Source organism: Lepisosteus platostomus, chromosome 13 (assembly GCF_059453375.1).
Source record: "Lepisosteus platostomus isolate fLepPlt1 chromosome 13, fLepPlt1.hap1, whole genome shotgun sequence".
Classification (NCBI taxonomy): Eukaryota; Metazoa; Chordata; class Actinopteri; order Semionotiformes; family Lepisosteidae; genus Lepisosteus; species Lepisosteus platostomus.
The window spans coordinates 14,323,744-14,342,117 of NC_142623.1; the positions used below are offsets into that span (position 1 = coordinate 14,323,744).

At 51.7% G+C, this 18,374-nt stretch overlaps 2 protein-coding genes and 1 long non-coding RNA gene across 4 annotated transcripts; 2 read left to right on the forward strand and 1 right to left on the reverse strand.

Annotated features, from left to right (window-relative positions):
- Positions 1-4,550: 4,550 nt before the first annotated feature.
- pet100 (PET100 cytochrome c oxidase chaperone) lies at positions 4,551-8,651 on the forward strand. The gene is made up of 4 exons (XM_088603374.1): positions 4,551-4,643; positions 6,273-6,359; positions 6,931-6,963; positions 7,858-8,651. The coding sequence occupies exons 1-4, from the start codon at positions 4,617-4,619 to the stop codon at positions 7,951-7,953; spliced, it is 243 nt and encodes an 80-aa protein (XP_088459500.1). The 5' UTR covers positions 4,551-4,616; the 3' UTR covers positions 7,954-8,651.
- Positions 8,652-11,541: 2,890 nt separating this feature from the next.
- LOC148650017 (uncharacterized) lies at positions 11,542-13,173 on the reverse strand. Its single transcript, XR_015926235.1, has 2 exons — positions 13,100-13,173; positions 11,542-11,923 (listed from the first exon to the last, which is right to left on the reverse strand). It is a non-coding gene; the product is annotated as an uncharacterized LOC148650017 (long non-coding RNA).
- Positions 13,174-13,304: 131 nt separating this feature from the next.
- On the forward strand, positions 13,305-18,368 carry LOC148650018 (EEIG family member 2-like). Of its 2 annotated transcripts, XM_088603375.1 has the most exons (9): positions 13,307-13,692; positions 14,352-14,472; positions 15,007-15,036; positions 15,740-15,856; positions 16,544-16,590; positions 17,103-17,188; positions 17,324-17,536; positions 18,005-18,074; positions 18,299-18,368. In XM_088603375.1, the coding sequence occupies exons 1-9, from the start codon at positions 13,490-13,492 to the stop codon at positions 18,336-18,338; spliced, it is 927 nt and encodes a 308-aa protein (XP_088459501.1). In that variant the 5' UTR covers positions 13,307-13,489; the 3' UTR covers positions 18,339-18,368. The 2 variants fall into 2 exon arrangements, with proteins under 2 accessions (XP_088459503.1, XP_088459501.1); XM_088603377.1 differs by lacking the exon at positions 15,740-15,856 and having other exon boundaries at positions 13,305-13,692.
- The last annotated feature ends 6 nt before the right edge of the window (positions 18,369-18,374 follow it).

The following is an 18,374-nucleotide window of genomic DNA, read 5'->3' on the forward strand; positions in this document are numbered from 1 at the left end:
CTGTCAGACACACCCACAGTGGGAGTGACCCTGTGGCAGACACACCCACAGTGGGAGTGACATGGTGACAGACACACCCACAGTGGGAGTGACACTGTCAGACACACCCACAGTGGGAGTGACCCTGTGGCAGACACACCCACAGTGGGAGTGACCCTGTGGAAGAGTCTGCTCTGAATCAGCTGTTTACTGGCTTAATTAGACAAGTTTAACAGCTTCTCCCAGCTCTTTGGGTGGCAATGCTTTGAAGAGAGCTGGAGAAGATGCCTCTGGGACCAGGGCTGGACAGGCCTGGCTATTGTAAACATAACGCCCAGCTGCAGCAGCCCTGCTTTAACACAAACTGTCACCATAACTGTTTAATTCCTGACGATCGTCCATTAAATAATATTCTGGAAGGCTCTTTCCTGCTGAGGTCTTAATGGAGCGCTTAATTGCACCAGCTTAATTAAAACCTTTTTCCCGTGGTTTTCGATGTAAGGAAATCTGCCACCAGGCTGTTTACATATTCCAGCAAATGGCATACTTATCTCCTAAAGGTGCTTTTACAGGTCCTTTTTAATTAACAGCTAAGACACAAGCAACAAAAGGCATCTACAACGAAATCAGCGATCACTGGTGGTCAGACAAAGCCCCTGCAGGACCTGTTGCATCACAGCTCTTCACTGACAAACAGATGCTCGGGTTGCCGTGGAGACCCCCTGCATCGGTCCTCACCAAGAGCTTTTTTCTCTCTCACTTAAACGCATCTGGTGACCAAGTTCTCTCTCCATCTCATTTCATATCTAGATTTGCATCTGTCATTCATAGCTTCAGCAATAACTCTGCCTTTATACGCATGTTCGTTCCAGGAAATAGGAAGCATTGAGTGCAACAGAGCACCGCGTTTTTACTCTGCTCAAGGATCCGACTTGGGTAACTGTTGGCATCTTGGCAGTGTTACCACCATGTAGCTCAGCCGGGCTGGGCCTGGTCTGTAAGGACATGGGGGGGCTCCGAAGAAAGGATAGAAAACTGCTGCTATAACTGGCACTAGTAGACCAGTAGGCGGCACGCTTCCCCCTGGACTGGTTTTTCCACACCAATGTCCCAGGGTGGTGCCTGGACACTGAGCTGTAGGAAGTGCCGTGCCTCAGATGAGATGTTAAACTGAGATCCCGACTACTTGTTCATTAAAGATCCCAGGGCACTGTTTCTCAGAGTGTTTCTGTGCACTGGCTAGGCTCTGCTCTGGGCTTGAGCAATCTGACCTCTCCAGAGACCCTCTTTAATTAAGGAGTGCAGCAGTTTCTCACTGCTGCCCCTGCTCTGTGCCCAGTGGGGCTGGCGAGTGTCCCCCCAGGTGGGGGCTGCAGTTCAAATGGGGATGAAAAGTGTGTTTCTGTATCTGGGACAAGATCATCTGAAGCTGATGGTCAGTCCAGTACACTGCAGCTTGCACTGCACAGCACAGCAGATGCTGTGTTTAATCTGGCTGCCCCACAGCACCAGGGTCCTGTGTTTGAGCCCAGCCTCAGGTGCCTGTATGTGTGGAGTTTGTATGTTCTTGCCTTATTTGCATAGGTACTCCAGCTTCCTCCCAACCCACAGAAAAGCATGTAGGCTAGGATTGACTAGCTACTCAAAATCATCCCCAGGAGCAAGACAGCTGCTCTCCCGACCTCAGTTCCTGACCCCGAGTGGAACAGCCTGCTAAGCAGATTGCATGCAGTCCTAACAAAGTGGCCGCTCGGTGTGGCAGTGTTTCACTGGCAGCGCTGCTCCAGAGAGACACAGGCACTTTAAAATCCCCAGAAAAAATGAAGCAGAAAACGGATTGCTGCCGCTTACGAATGGGTCTCACGAGCCGTCCTGCCTGCAGGCTGTCCTTACTCCTGCTGCTTGTTATTTCCAATTCCTCTCAGCAGACGTGAGCGGGGACGTGACTGCTGCCCATGTGCTGAGATCGCCCAAGGGCAAAGAAGACCTGCAGGAGGATTCAGCCCTGAAGGACTTGCTTCTCCTTCGGCCGAAAGGCCTTTGCAGACAGCTGGTTAAAAGTCGTGTGTGTCCAGTACCACACGCCTCTGCTGGCTCTGCACGGCGACAGACGAGCTCTTTTCTTTACTCCCCGGGAGCCACTGACTTTCATCGCACTCTACAAAAAAGTTCTCATTGATTTCAAATAAACCATGCAGTTCATCAGGGATCTTGGACCCATCGTCTAAAGGGAGGGCTTAGTGGATTCAAGAAAAGTCAATTAATTAGACATACACAGGATTTTTCTTAAGGGGTTTTACAGTTGAATACTTGTACCATTACCATTTTATTTAGTGAAAGGAACACTTATCAATGGATCTCCTCAGAGCCTGTTATGCAGCTTATTAGACAGTTACACAGCTTATTAAATAATGAGACCAGCCTGGGGGCCCTGCTGTATGTGATGAAATTTCAGAAGCACCCCTTTGGCACTCATCCATCGGCTGCGTGTGTGCTCCTGCGCCGTTTATCACGATCAAGGCCCAGGAACCGATTCAGACTAATGCTTTCGACCGCTAAAGGCAGACCCAGGCTCGAGCAGACATGCGGACAGAACGTCAGCCTCACCCAGGCTCTGCAATGCTCTCTGTGGATGCAATGGGTCCGGGACTTTTAGCCATTTGATCACGCATGCAAGATTCAGGCATGGACCCTGACTGGCCCTGTGCTCAGACTGATCATTCCACAGCGAACCCAATGCATTGTGTTCAGAATTCAGCAGCCAGAATCCTGACCAGATCGCGTGCAAGCCTGAAGTTTTTGCACTGGCTTCCTTTTAGGCTTTGAGTCGACTTCAAAATCCTCCATCTCACCTATAAGGCTGTACGTGGTTTGGAACCTCAGTACTTGTCTGTTACTATCGTCCTATTCCCCGCCACGCAGATATCTCCCAGATATCTGGCAAGCTTATTCATATTCTATGGGTGACACAGCCTTCTCTTCCTACATCCCATCTAAAAGAAGGCTCTGGCTCTGGGATTCTATCCCCAAGGATATCACAGAGTCACCTACCCTGAGTTCATTTAAATCTAGACTCAAAACCTCTCTCTTCTGAAGGGCTTTTATTTCATTAGTGTCTGTGTCTTCAGCTGCACCCATTGTGTTTCTCATATGCTTATTCTTAATTAGTAATTTGCTATTCTTATAAGTGTTTTTTATGCCTACTGTAAAGTGCTTTGAGATGCTACTTTTAAAAATATTATTATAATTAGGTCACAGGCACTCCTCCAAGCCCTCTGTCTGTTTCACAATAAAGGTTAACGAGCACAGAGTCGTTAACGTTTTCAGCTGCAGAGCAAACATCACTGGCTATCCAAATCAGATTTGATTTGGGGGCTAGCAGGTGACAGCATCCTGGCCACTGTTCTCAGTCTGGAACACAGATGAAGCGCTGTGGGGGTGCAGGTGGTGTTTCCAGGCAGGAAAAATGAATGCAAAACCTAATTACAATTACGTCAGGAACCCCAAGCAAGCTCTTCTGGATCGGATACAGCACAGCGATGAGCCCTGATCTGCTGGGCAGCGGGGCTGCGGGTGCAGGGGAGCCCCCACGGGCCACCCTGGGAGATGGTGTGAACGGATCTGTGATCCTTCTGGAGTAAAGGCATAATATAAATGCAAGGGATGATGATGGTGAACATTTCTCAGCACGATTTATGTGAGACGTTCCACTGTGCCTCACTGAAGTCCACACTTCTCCACATCCGCCACAATGCGATCTCCGTTCTTCCCCTGTTTCCCATCCCTGTGTGTTTGCTCGTTAGGGGATCCCCTAACCTTAAATTGTGTTTCTCATAAAGGCCGGCACGTGGCTCTGCGGTTGTCGTGGAAACGCAAGGCTTAGTCAATAAAGAACAGAATGTAATTAATATTCCCAAGGACCCTGCAGAGATGAGAGAGCTCTGAGCCACTCTTAATGAATATATGCATATTTCTTTTTCTTACTATAGCTACGGTATACAGACCAGACTGGGTCTGGTCAGTACTGGGATGGAAGACTGCTAGGGAAAACCAGGTTTTGGAGCTGCGTTTACAACAACAGCCAAGTTCAATCAGACTCAGCTGTCAGTAATGAGCTATCATGCCACATGCCATATGCCATTTCCTCACCTAAAAAGTTATGAAAACTGTTCATAATCCCCTTCTCTCTGTCTGAATCCCTCCTGCGCCGCATCTCCAGCGCTGCAGCTGCAGGGACAACGAGGGGCGCAGATAAGAATCATTCAGGTGTGCTTGACTGTACTCTGTGTGTGCCTCCGCATCACATTATTAAGGATTTTGATCGTTGAAGAATGCTATTATGACTGTATAAGGTAGTGTTAAATACGGGTTGCTCTTTGGCTCATTCTCGCATTATAATTCATCCCTGCATACAGAAAAGGACGATTTCTCCAGGCTGAGTTTTTCATCAGTTACTAATGAGCATTGACAGAACGCACAGTAGGTAAGAGGTTGTCCCTTTAAAGAAGGCGGTGCTGCTAAATAACCCCGCCAATCACATTGCACGTTACGCGAGTCCGTCAAATGATTGGCATGCACTGCAGACCAATCGGCGCTATCTCTACCGGAAGCGTTGTGAAGTGAAGGTTGATGCAAACATGGGGGTAAAGTTAGAGATCTTCCGGGTAATAATGCATTTATTTTAAATACACTGGCTTTGTCTCAGACGTAGAGACCTCTGAAACCTGAGATGCAGTTTTATTTAACCGTTGCCGCTGTCGGTTAGACGAGGTTTCTGTAGATCTTAGTAATAATCTCTGTTATCTCGCACGTTCTTGCTGCTGAGTCCTTGATACGGTGTAAGGTGCTCTTTTATAAAACAGGGGTCCAAACTGTGTTCTTATGTTCGCGCTCTGTCCGTGTTTACCAGTAAGCTGCTGATACGGTTGTCAGGAGCTGTGTAATGCGAGGCCCGTGTTTGACCCTGAAATCCTTTTGATCGGTCTCCTGAAACATATTTCAACTCCTTTGCTCAGTTCGGCCGTCTTTCATAAGCCTTCAGGTCATAAATTAGTCGCGATCGTTTTTATTGCCTTTTTTAAGTTACTGTTTAGTTAAGTTAGTTTTAAAGTGAGCTGGAGCACCTGCAGACACGCAGCGGACCTTGGGGACAGGGACCCCTGCTTCAGGCCCATCTGTACTCCTCTGGTCTCGGGGTGTGAGATATGTACCCCAGGGAGTAACTGTGAATCAGCGCAGGAGCCTGTGTGAAGGACAGCAGAGAGGAGAGAGTAGTGGTGTAACAGTGTGGACAGGGAGAGAGGAGAGAGAGTAGTGGTGGAACAGTGTGGACGGAGAGAGGAGAGAGCAGTGGTGGAACAGTGTGGACGGAGAGAGGAGAGAGCAGTGGTGGAACAGTGTGGACAGGGAGAGAGGAGAGAGCAGTGGTGGAACAGTGTGGACAGGGAGAGAGGAGAGAGCAGTGGTGGAACAGTGTGGACAGGGAGAGAGGAGAGAGCAGTGGTGGAACAGTGTGGACAGGGAGAGAGGAGAGAGCAGTGGTGGAACAGTGTGGACAGGGAGAGAGGAGAGAGCAGTGGTGGAACAGTGTGGACGGAGAGAGGAGAGAGCAGTGGTGGAACAGTGTGGACGGAGAGAGGAGAGAGCAGTGATGGAACAGTGTGGACAGGGAGAGAGGAGAGAGCAGTGGTGGAACAGTGTGGACAGGGAGAGAGGAGAGAGCAGTGGTGGAACAGTGTGGACGGAGAGAGGAGAGAGCAGTGGTGGAACAGTGTGGACAGGGAGAGAGGAGAGAGCAGTGGTGGAACAGTGTGGACAGGGAGAGAGGAGAGAGAGCAGTGGTGGAACAGTGTGGACAGGGAGAGAGGAGAGAGAGCAGTGGTGGAACAGTGTGGACAGGGAGAGAGGAGAGAGAGCAGTGGTGGAACAGTGTGGACAGGGAGAGAGGAGAGAGCAGTGGTGGAACAGTGTGGACAGGGAGAGAGGAGAGAGCAGTGGTGGAACAGTGTGGACAGGGAGAGAGGAGAGAGTAGTGGTGTAACAGTGTGGACGGAGAGAGGAGAGAGCAGTGGTGGAACAGTGTGAATCTGCACAGGAGCCTGTGTGACGGACCGGGAGAGAGGAGTGGTGTAACACGGAGGTGGGGATGACGTATGCACACTCATTGTGTTGGGCGTGGCCTGGCTGGTCCACACAGGTGCTGGCGATTTAAGGCCTTGTAAATCTGCCTGCACAGTGCTGTTCTGCAGCTGCTTCACTGCCAACAGCCGCCTGTCGCTCTTCTCTGCACACAGATGATGCTGTACCTGTCCTTCCCAGTGGCCGTGTTCTGGGTCTCCAACCAGGCGGAGTATTTCGAGGAGTACGTGGTGAAGAGAAAGGTACTTCTGTTGATGTGGGCAGTTTGCACGATCATACACTGCACAGCTTGTTTCTCTCCTCCTTATCACTGGTCGCGGTGCAGCCAGCAAGCAATGGGCACAAGGCAGGGTACACCCTGGACAGGACGCCAGTCCATCACTGGGCACACACAGACACGCACCCTCACGCCAGGGCCAGTTTTCCCAGAAGCCAGTTAACCCACCAGTATGTCTTTGCACTGTGGGAGCAAACTGGGGCACCCAAAGGAAACCCACTCAAATGTGGGGAGAGCATGCAGACTCCACACAGACAGCACACAGGTCTGAAATAGAACCCAGTGCAGCAGGGCAACAATGCTAACCCCTGCGTCACCATGCTTCCCATGTGTTATACATGTGCATGTGAGAATTAAGTGGCTAGGTAAATGAGGGTACTGTAATCACCATTTCAGCAGTTTTACAAAGTTTTACAAAGCCAGCAGCAAAGAGTTCTGAGAAAACGCTTCGACTCTGGCGGCAGGAAGCAGGTCTGTGAGCTGCCGGCTGGGCGCTGCTCCTCTCAGGCTGACCGGCTGCGTGTTGTGTGTTTCAGCGGGAGATCTACCCCCCAGATGAGAAGATGCACGTAAGTGTTGGCCTCGCCTCTGCCTGGTGATTAGCGGTGCTGCCGGCCCGCTGACAGGAGCTCGACGGTGTGGTTAGCGTCGGGGGCTGCCGCAGGCCCTGGGATCGCGGCGCCTGCCTGCCGGAGGGGAAATCGATGGCCGCTGCTCTGGGAGCGCGGGCGCCTGGCCTTTAAAGGGCAGGATCAATCACTGAGCAGCCCCTGCGCCGCTCCGGGAGAGTCTGGACAGCCTCTCCCCCATCTCACTGGAGGAGGGGGGCAGGTGTGGAGAGAATAGGAAATGGAAAACAGAAAGAGTTAGAGCAACTTTTTACAGATACAGATCGTATCATTCAGTATAAGTGGTGTTAATCTTGGTGTGGATTATACTTGTACACACTGCACTCCTGGTGTGTGTAATACACTGCACACACTGCACTCCTGGTGTGTGTAATACACTGCACACACTGCACACCTGGTATGTATTATACACTGCACACACTGCACTCCTGGTGTGTTTTATACACTGTGCACACTACACACCTGGTGTGTATTATACACAGTACACACTGCACTCCTGGTGTGTGTTATACACACTGCACTCCTGGTGTGTGTTATACACAGTACACACTGCACTCCTGGTGTGTATTATACACTACTCACACTGCACTCCTGGTGTGTTTTATACACTGTGCACACTACACACCTGGTGTGTATTATACACAGTACACACTGCACTCCTGGTGTGTGTTATACACAGTACACACTGCACTCCTGGTGTGTGTTATGCACGCTGTGCACACTGCACTCCTGGTGTGTGTTATACGCTGCACACTACATACCTGGTGTGTATTATACACTGTACACACTGCACTCCTGATGACGCTATGCTGTTTGTGTGTTCTCTGGGAGCAGAGGAAGGAGCTGGAGGAGTTTAAGGAGAGGATGCGGAACAGGAAGGAGCAGAGGCTGCTGAAGCAGATGGGTGTGAGTGAATCCCAGCAGGACTGACCCGACACGGCTCCGAGACGGATGGGGCAGAGCAGCGCCTCTGAGCCCTCTTTAACCTCGGCGGCATGGGTCCAGAGCACTGCTGAGCTGGGGGACTGGCTGCAGTGAAGACAGCCCGATTTCCAGTACTTGTGCCCTGTGCTGTGGGCTACAGTTCCTTCTGGTGGGGTTTTACAAAGTCATGGTGCTGTAGGTGCACTAGCTCTTCACATGAAAGTCAACTTAGTTCTCCAACTACAACCCTTTCGGCTTTGACTCCCAACTCCCTTTGTGCAGCAGTTCGGTCCGGCTCATGTTTTCCCAGCTTTGTCAGCAATGGCTTTGGTTCACAAGAAGCCGTAAAAGCCTGAGCAGCTCGTTTGCGTTCTCTTGTTATCGTCTCTCTATGCAGTTGGACCCAGAGCAGTGTAACAAGCTTTAAATACAGGATGCAGGGCTTTGGAAAGAACTGCTTGGAAAACCTGGAAACGATCAGACAGCTGTGCAGTGGGAGCTTGGTCTCTCTGTATTGAAGAAAGGGTGTGATGATAATGTTCAGGAATTTCCTAGAAGCTGAAAGCTTGATACAAAGTAGCTTCAATCTTTAGGAATGTGGCCCAAGGGAATAGCAAATTCATGTAAATATAAAATGCAGTTATGTATTTTTCTTAAAACATTGGTGTAAATGTGTTTTCATTAAAGTTTTTTTTCTCACCCAAGAGTTCTAACATATATTCTTATGGTATGAGTGTGGGAAGGGAGCAGAGACTTCACTGGTCAGGACTGTCCCCAGCACAGAGAGAGAGACTTCACTGGTCAGGACTGTCCCCAGCACAGAGAGAGAGACTTCACGGGTCAGGACTGTCCCCAGCACAAAGAGAGACTTCACGGGTCAGGACTGTCCCCAGCACAGAGAGAGACTTCATGGGTCAGGTCTGTCCCCAGCACAGTGAGTGAGACTTCACTGGTCAGGACTGTCCCCAGCACAGTGAGTGAGACTTCACTGGTCAGGACTGTCCCCAGCACAGTGAGTGAGACTTCACGGGTCAGGACTGTCCCCAGCACAGAGAGAGAGACTTCACTGGTCAGGACTGTCCCCAGCACAGAGAGAGAGACTTCACTGGTCAGGACTGTCCCCAGCACAGTGAGTGAGACTTCATGGGTCAGGACTGTCCCCAGCACAAAGAGAGACTTCACGGGTCAGGACTGTCCCCAGCACAGAGAGAGACTTCATGGGTCAGGTCTGTCCCCAGCACAGTGAGTGAGACTTCACTGGTCAGGACTGTCCCCAGCACAGTGAGTGAGACTTCACGGGTCAGGACTGTCCCCAGCGCAGAGAGAGAGACTTCACTGGTCAGGACTGTCCCCAGCACAGTGAGTGAGACTTCACGGGTCAGGACTGTCCCCAGCGCAGAGAGAGAGACTTCACTGGTCAGGACTGTCCCCAGCACAGAGAGAGAGACTTCACGGGTCAGGACTGTCCCCCGCACAGAGAGAGAGACTTCACGGGTCAGGACTGTCCCCCGCACAGAGAGAGAGACTTCACGGGTCAGGACTGTCCCCAGCACAGAGAGAGAGACTTCACTGGTCAGGACTGTCACCAGCACAGAGAGAGACTTCACTGGTCAGGTCAGTCCCCAGCACAGAGAATTATTTTATTGGGAGTTTTGGGTCCCCCAATGGCTGAATTAAAATACTAATTTTTAAAATTGCATCAGACCTCCACTATTGTGGTAGTAGAAGAGAGGGCTCTTATTTAAAGACTTAAGAAAAAGCAAACATCTGTGACAGTCATCAGCAGCAGACACACTAAAGTGCTCGATAAACACACTCTGGAGATGAGATGTTTGTGCGGCACTCGGGCAAAATGTAATTAAATGTAATTGATCTGTACTTTTGTACAGAAGCCTATTAGCGCCATGGAGAAAACAAATTCTTGTGTTTAAAGACCTGAAATTGCTTTGTTACGAGATATGGCTGCTAACACATTGCCACTAACGAGGTTGTCTTCATCAATGCATGACTCTGTTGGCTAAGGCCCCAATTTTAGAGCCATCCTGGAGCTGTTTGGGGTTTTGCTTAGCATTCCCTTATTTCATTACAGTCATGTCTGTGCAAGCCAACACAGAAACACTCTTTCCTCTCCCTTCACAAGCCACGTTTCCTGCTGTTTGCTGTGAGTTTCCAAATCGAAATGTATTTGATGTCAGCACAGGATGAAATCGTTGGAGGTGTTTATGCTTAAATACTTATGGGTAAACCAACAGTATATGATAAACGTATTCTGTTCAATGTTTAAAGATGAGATGACAAGTTATCTGCATGTTTCGTATAAAAAATACAGTGCGTTTGTAAAGTCTTGACTTTTCTGCTTTTCATAAAAATAGTGAAAATGACGTGTTTACCCCAGGAATGCTCCATCACAGGGCAGTTTACCTTTGCGTACACAAAACACATCACACATGCTCCTTCATTTGCTAATTCATTTACACAAAGAGGAGTGTGTCGATATTCTTCTTATGGTAATGAAAGTGTTACTGTGTGTGGGACAATATTTCTGCATATACAGTATACTACAATGTATTAATATATTAGACAATATTGAAATATTATGCAATATTGTTCAAAAAGTAAGTATTGTGTTTAAATACCATATAATTTAAATGCAATATATTTTTCCATGGCACTTATAGGCTTCTGTACCACATGACAATTTCTGTAAAATAAAATTTGGATTTAATGGTGGTATTTGCTGACCATGTTGGCGCAGTGGTCAACAGTGTCGCCTTGCAACCCTGGGGCCCTGGGTTTCAATTCCTGGGGTGCTGTCTGTGTGGAGTTTGTACGTTCTCCCTGTGTTCACGGGCGTTTCCTCCAGGTGCTCCGGTTTCCTTCCGCAGCCCACAGACTGGTCTGTGCTGGTAGGTTAATTGGCCTCTGGGATCAATTGGCCCTGGTGTGTGTGTCTACGTTTGTGTCTGTGTGTGCCCTGCGATGGACTGGTGTCGCTTCCAGGGAGTACCCTGCCCTGTGCCCGTTGCTGGCCAGGATAGGCTCTGGCTCCCCTGTGACCCTATACTGGATAAAGCGATTCAAAAATAGGTGGGTTTTATATAGTACAGAAGGACACAGTCCATCCCTTGACAGGAGCTCATCCTGGTTACTGTAGTGCTGAGTGGACTGGGATACTGGAACACCTAAGGTAAAGCACCTCTCTCAAGTACCCACAGCCTGTCTGTTAGGAGACCAGGTGCTTACCCACTGTGCTGCAGTCATACAGACATGCAGAGAAGAGCAGAGATGTTCAGACAGCTCAGCAGGTCAGTGAGGTGCACGCATATAAAGGTAAAACTCTATGGAGAATGTATGTAGATGGAGGAGCTTGGCTGATGCTTTCTGTTTGAAAATGCTGCTGGATCACTCACCCAGCCCTACAGCCCCGTGGTGCAGAGAAGTGCCCCCAGACACATTGTGGAAGTGTGCTCTAAATCTTTAACATCTCCAGAGCCGCTCCTGGAGGGGGAGAAGAGGCAGCTTTGAACATATGCAGTTTCTCCAGGAGCTGTGATGAGAAGTCATTGTCATTCTGGTACAATTTCAGAGGCTGTCTTGATTTCAAAGGTTTATTTGTCTTTGTTCAGAAATACATTTTTCTTTTCCCCCGGCAAGTGTGAAAGGTATGAAATATCAAAGGAGCTGATTGCCTCATCAGGAGTCCGAGCAGATTTCTGCAGGGAAGCGTCGCTGCTTTCATCTCTGCCTGATGATGGCAGGAAAGTGTGTGCTAAGCACATAACACCATCCCCTGAATCAAGGCTCACTGGTACAGGACATGGGTACAGCTGACTGGTGCAGACTGGTTCAGGACACTGGTGCAGTTCACTGGTGCTGACTGGTACAGGACACAGGTACAGCTGACTGGTGCAGACTGGTACAGGACACTGGTACAGCTCACTGGTGCAGAGTGGTACAGTACCTTGATAGAGGCTCACTGAGAATAGGGGGTACAATTCTGGTCATGATGTCACAAAAAATATGGCTTTAGAGATCCATCCAAAGAAGAGCAATCAGATACATTCTTGGTCTTAAAGGCATATTCTACTCTGGCAGGATGAGGGGACTGAATCTCTTTAGTCTTGAACAGAGAAGACTATGGAGGGCCTGATTCAAGTGTTCAGGATCCTCAAAAGTACCAGTTAATTAACTGGAGACCTGGATTCCATGCTGCCAGCCTATCAGCCTGCCACTGTAAGAGGGAGGGCTGACTCCTCCCTCAGCCCCAGCCCAAGCCAGGTACCCACGTCACCCAGGTCTCAGAGGCACCTGCGATCGCCGTGGCAACGGAGCCAAAGCGTCAGCGATTCCTCCCCGAGGCAGCGGAAGGCGGGAGAGAGAGAGTGACGAGCGATGGAGGACGGCAGCGAGCTGCCTGGGCGTCCGAGCGGATGGTGAACGGAGTGGCCACCTGCAGCTGCCCGCCAACCCTTTGCTTGACCGTACACGTCCAGAGAGAGGAGGCTTGGGGGTCTCAAGGGGTATCCAGGGGGACAGTCCCAGCTGTTTGACTCAGGTATCAGATGGGCGTGTGGTGAACGCCCTGTCGCTGCTCTCAGCGTGGTGTCTCGGCCTCACCTGTGACCGCAGTTAGCCCACTTGCCCACTAGGGGGCGCACAGCCTCGCGAAAGACACGGCGGGGTTCCTTCTGTGTTTGACGGAGAAGAATCGAAAATTTCACATTCTCACATGTTTGTATTTAAGGCTTGTTTTTTGTGATAAAATGGGTGGCTGGGTTTTTGTTTTATGGAAGATAATAAAGAGTCTGGAGCCGCACCCCCCCTGGACATCACACGATGGGCCGTGGGGTCTGTCTGGGGACAGAGTCTGTCTCAGTTACAAGCTTAAATTGATCCCTGTGTGATGTCGAACAGCTTCCTCCAGTCTCGTTTTGAAGCACTTACTCTGCTTCATGGAGCTGATGTAATGGACTGACTGAGCCGGTCAGGTACCCAACCACCCCTGGACACAAAATAAACATGAAAGGCTAGCTATCACTCCTGCTGGACTCTCGCCTGCTGAACTGAACCCTTTACCGAATCAATAACGTTTTCCTTACAAATATTTTAGCTGAACCTCTTTATGCAAAAGCAATTTGAATACAATTCCCACTTGTGCCTTGGGCTCCTTACTAAAGCTATCTGAGCAGATCACAGCGCTACAGTAGCTGCCCTCCCCGATTCGAGCCAAAATTCAAGTCAGGCAATACCACTGTCCCTGGGAGACACATGGGCAGAGCTATCCATTGTGATGTCACACTCTGTCGACCATTGTGACATCACTTTACCAGTCTGGGCCTTGATGACAACTTTAGCACCACCCCACCTCCCTTCAGAAAATGTAATCCTCCTCTTTCAGGAAGTGACAAGTTCCCCCTCTTCTAGAGAGGAAGGACTACCTACAAAATTCCGGCACACACTGTCCACCGTAGCCAGGTGGCCCAAGGCTGACCAGCTCTCTGTCTCGTCTCTCCTCCTGGACCACAGCGAGTGGCGGCGATGAATGGACAGGACTAGCCTGCTTGGCGGCTCCCTCCCCTTGCGGCGCCGCCTGCTGGGCGCTCTGGACACGCTGGGCAGGAGGAAGACGCACCGCTTCCTGGCCACGCTGTTCCTGCATGAGCTGGCCAACGTGCCGCGCCTCAGCGGCATCCTGTTCTGCAAAGTGCGCCTGCTGGAAGGCAGCTACGCGCAGGAGTCCCCCCGGTGTGTGGCAGGCTGGTGGGGCGGGGCAGGGCGGGGAGGGGTGGGGTAGAGTAGGGAGGAGCTAATGGGGAGGGGTGGGGTAGAGTAGGGAGGAGCTAATGGGGAGGGGTGGGGTAGAGTAGGGAGGCGCCAATGGGGAGGGGTGGGGTAGAGTAGGGAGGCGCTAATGGGGAGGGGTGGGGTAGAGTAAGGAGGCGCTAATGGGGAGGGGTAGGGTAAAGTAGGGAGGGGCTAATGGGGAGGGGTGGGGTAGATTAGGGAGGAGCTAATGGGGAGAGGTGGGGTAGAGTAGGGAGGGGCTAATGGAGAGGGGTGGGGTAGAGTAGAGAGGAGCTAACGGGAAGGGGTGGGGTAGAGCAGGGTGGGGCGGGAAGGTGCAGGTGGAACAGTGTAAAGCCCCCTGCATCAGAAACACAGTCCAGGTGATGTTTCCAACAGAGTGGGGAGGCCCTGCTGTGAGCTCCCCCAAACCACGTCCCCAGGTCTGAGATTCTGTCTTCTGCTGTGTGATGAAGCTGAACTTTCGGGCGGCTGGTTAGGAGGGCAAGCAGCTCTCTGTAGCCCGAGCTCCGATCCCAGCGGAGAGAGCAGAATCATCCTGTGTGCCCCCCCCGCACGCTCACAGGGGACACTGACCCTTCCTTGTCCCCCCATGGCAGGCAGGAGGTGCTGCTGAACGCGGTGCACTGGGGGGCGACCTTTGAGTTTGAGGCCAGGGTGTCGGTGAACCCCCACACGGGGGTGCTGGACAGCTGTGTCTGCAGGCTGTCGGTGCGCAAGGTGAGAGCCTCTCTCTGCCATGGGCGACCCCTTTATCTCTCACGCCGGGTGCAACAGCAGGAGACTCTTACAGTAACAGCCAGATTTCACTTTCATTATCCAACATCCTGTAAAAAGAGCTGGGGAAATCTTACAAGGTCCAACCCAGCATGAATCAGGCCTGTTTCACTCACCTCCTCAGGTCTTCTGCCAATATCATGAAGGTTGTAGGAATTGTATGAAAACATCTGGATTCTGGTCAGGATTGGGGGCAATCCCTTTGCTTAGAATATTTGCCATATTATTTTTCTGAATTTTGGATTCTGCTTTGATTTTCTGCAGATAGTTCTTGATGGTATGGGGTGGGGTGGAGAGGGAAATATCGGCCTCTGCTGGTCAGTATTTGAACAGCAGGTTCTGCTGAAACCACGATTCTGGTTTCCTGACCAAGGAGAAATAACTGAACCCAAGACGCAATGCCAGCCGGGAAACTGGGAAGCCGAGTGTTCCCGTCCCTTCTCCCGGCGTTTGTCTTGACTGGTGTTTGTCTTACAGGATGTCAAAGGAGGGAAGTCTTTTGAGAAGGTGAGTCCAGCCGAGCCGCTGCTGGGGGTGTCTTCCCGGTGTCTCAGCCTTCCCTGGCTGCTGGGGGTTCAGGAGAGGGGGATCAAGGAGGAGGCGTGACCGGTGGTTCAGGTGTTTTTTTAAAGCATAATCGACAACAGATCAGGTCACACAGGTAATGGGGGATTAAGATTAAGATCACTTTATTGGCCATATACAATTTCTTGCATTAGGAATTTGTCTTTTCGCACACCCCAGCTTGCTCTCCATGAGACACACAGACAGGGAGAGAGAAGCTTGGGGTCGGAGCGCAGGGTCAGCCATTTATACGGCAGCCCTGGAGCAGCTGGGGTTAAGGGCCTTGCCCAGGGGCCCAAGGGAGTAGGATTCCCCTGTCGGCCGCGGGATACGAACCGGCAACCTTCCAGCCACAAGCGCAGATCCTGAGCCTCAGAGCCACTGCACTGCACCGATTATCAGAGCTGTAATAATAGATCTTGGAGCTCCCCAGAGGAGGAGTGCACCCCCACTCCACGCCAGGAGTTGACATGGGCGACTGGAGGCCGGCAGGTGTCCTGGGAGCTTTCCCGATCAGCAGCCAAACCCTCAAGGAGATCTGGCTTGTGCCCGGGGCGTTAGCCGAGCTCTGGATTGTAACTGAGATCAGAGAGCCCCCGAGCAGAGCCCCCCGGTCGTATGTCTGTGACCCGGCCCCTCCCCGCAGGTGGGCTACGCGGACCTGGACCTGTCGGAGTTCGCGGGCTCCGGGCTCGTCGCGCGACACTGCCTCCTGGAGGGCTACGGCAGAAAGGCCAGCAAGCCGGACAACTCCATCCTCAAGGTAGCTCCGCCGCTGCCGGGAGGAGCTGGTGAGAGGGTCTCGGTGAACTTGGCACACGCTTCTCCTGCAGAAGCTGCAGTATTTTATAAGGTGGACATTCAAAAGTGGTTTGAACTGGATTGGGGGAATGCTGGACACCAGGGCTGCTATGTAATTCTATACTGTTCTACAGGGACGCGTGCTACAGACCTGAGGAACCAGTTGTATGAAATGAATCCGATTGATCTTTAGCAAACAGATGTGTGTGATTTTGGAACACTGCCAATCTTGTGAGTACAGGGAAGCGTGACGGATGACAGAAAAATAAGCCAGAGCTGAATTACTGTGAGAAAAACACACCGAGCATCTCTGGTGTGTTTCGCTCCCATGCGTATGGAATAAAAAGTTCTTTTAACTTCCGAGACGGACTCCTGACTGTCTTCTAAGGGGAAGAGGGAAACATTTCTCCAACGGAGCGCTTCTCAGTCTGTACCGGGGGAATCCCTGAGCGCTTGTCCTTCGTCTGGATGGGAAGGAAATTCTGAGCTCTTTTCTTCTGAAGGTTTTGCAGCGGTGCACTAAGGGCTTTGGTGAGACGAGCGGCTCTCTCTCAGCCTGGCCCCTTCTTTCACCTCCACAGTCGCCATCGCCTTCCCGCCCCCAGGGCTTCCCGGACTTTCCGTTGATACCCCTCTCTGTCGTCCGCAGGTGGGGGTTCGGATGCAGCTGCTGGCAGGGGACCCCTGTTTCAGGGTGTAAGTCGGCCGTTTCTGTGCTGCTGGGTTCTGCAGCGGCAGTGCGAGAGGCAAACACAGCTGGCGGGTCACGATGCGCTGGAAAACGACACCGCACTTGCTGAAAGCTGGCTGAACTGGCCCAGGGGGGTCCGGTCCGGGCCCTGGAGAACTGCTGTGTCTGTTTGCTTTTCCTTTCGTGCTCAGCTCTCAATGACTTCAGACAGCCCATTACTGCATCATTGGCCAACTATAACAATCTCTCCCAGCTGTTGCTTTACAGAGACCCAGAACCTCCAGGGCCAGGGCTGGGTGGCCCTGATTTCGCTCATGGGATGGTCAGGTAGTTGGGAAAACTGAAACTCCCGTGAAATAGGAAGCGATCAATCAGTCAACTAACCATCCTGCCACTTGGCCGATCAATCAATTGATCAATCCATTAGTTCCTCAATCAAACTACCAGAGACCCAATCAATCAGCCAGTAATTGATCTTTTAAAAAGCAATCAACGGATCACTGTGTTTTTCTTCCAGACCTTCCTCCTGTGTTGGCCATTCGGCCCTGTCTCTGAGCGCACTGCCATCATCAGCCTCACCTGAGCACAGCTGCTATGCGCCAGGTGACCGCGCTCGCCCCAGCACACCCCCCTCGTCGCCTGCCTCTCCCTTCTCACTGCCGAGGCTCGGGTCCTGCAGCGTCCCGCCCTGCAGGGGGCGCCCTGCTCACACATGCCCTGTCTTCTTCCCGCGCTCAGCCTTCTCCCTGGACACCCTGCAGCGGGAGCGGGAGGTGACGGGCGTGCCCCCGGGCCCCTCGCGCTGGCTGGAGCCCGAGCAGGCGGAGCGGGCGGCGGTGGCGGGGCAGCTGACCCGGGTGGGGCACACCAGGGTGGACGCCCGGGACGTGGTGGAGCACCTGTGCCGGGAGCGCCTGTCCGCAGAGGCCGACCTCCAGAGCGGTGCCCAGGGTGCGAAACACACCTGTTTTACTGTCCCATTCGGCCCATCTGAGGATCTCATCTCCTTTCCTCGACAACATGGCTGGCAGCTTGTTCCATTCTCCCGCAACCCTTTGTGTAGACATCCTGTTGTCAGTCGCTAATGTGCTCTCCCACAGTCTCCACTGGTGTCCTCTGGTTCAGGTTTCACCATTGCTCCTGAGCTCCCCTGCTGAGTTATTCCCCCTCTGGGGTTCCTGTGTTCCTCGGTCTTCCTCCCAAGTGAGGGAAGCCAGGCTCTTCTTTGGGGTGCTTGGGATGCTGCTTTTCAAACGCCCAGGCCTCTGAGCTGTGAGCGTTGGGCTGTCCCTGGCCAGCCCACCCATTGACCGCGAGCTCTGCCTCAGCGACGGAACAGGGCCCGATCCCCAGGCTGTCCAGGGTGGATGGACAGCTGGCCGGGTTAGTGATCACGCTCTCCTTTCTGTCTCGAGACAGATGAGGGATTGACCTTGTATGTGGGCTCTGATGGCACAGCCACAGTGGGACACAGACACGCCCGTCACAGGTAAGGCGGAAGCAAGTGATATACAGTATGTGTTGATTACACTGGGGGGATATTCTGAACAACTGCCTCAATTAAGTAATTAAGAACAAATTAAGTAATTAAGGGTCAGCTGAATAACTTGTAACTGCTGGCTGGGTCACAGTTGTGTAATACCGGACAGATATCAGTAAATCTGACAACAATAAGTGCTCTGGTTCTTCTTCATCCTTGGTTTCTCTGCGCAGGGACGCCAGTGCCGCAGGCCTGGAGAAAGTGGTTTTCTGAAAATAAAGGTGCCCGTCGGGCCTGCCCGCAGCTCCC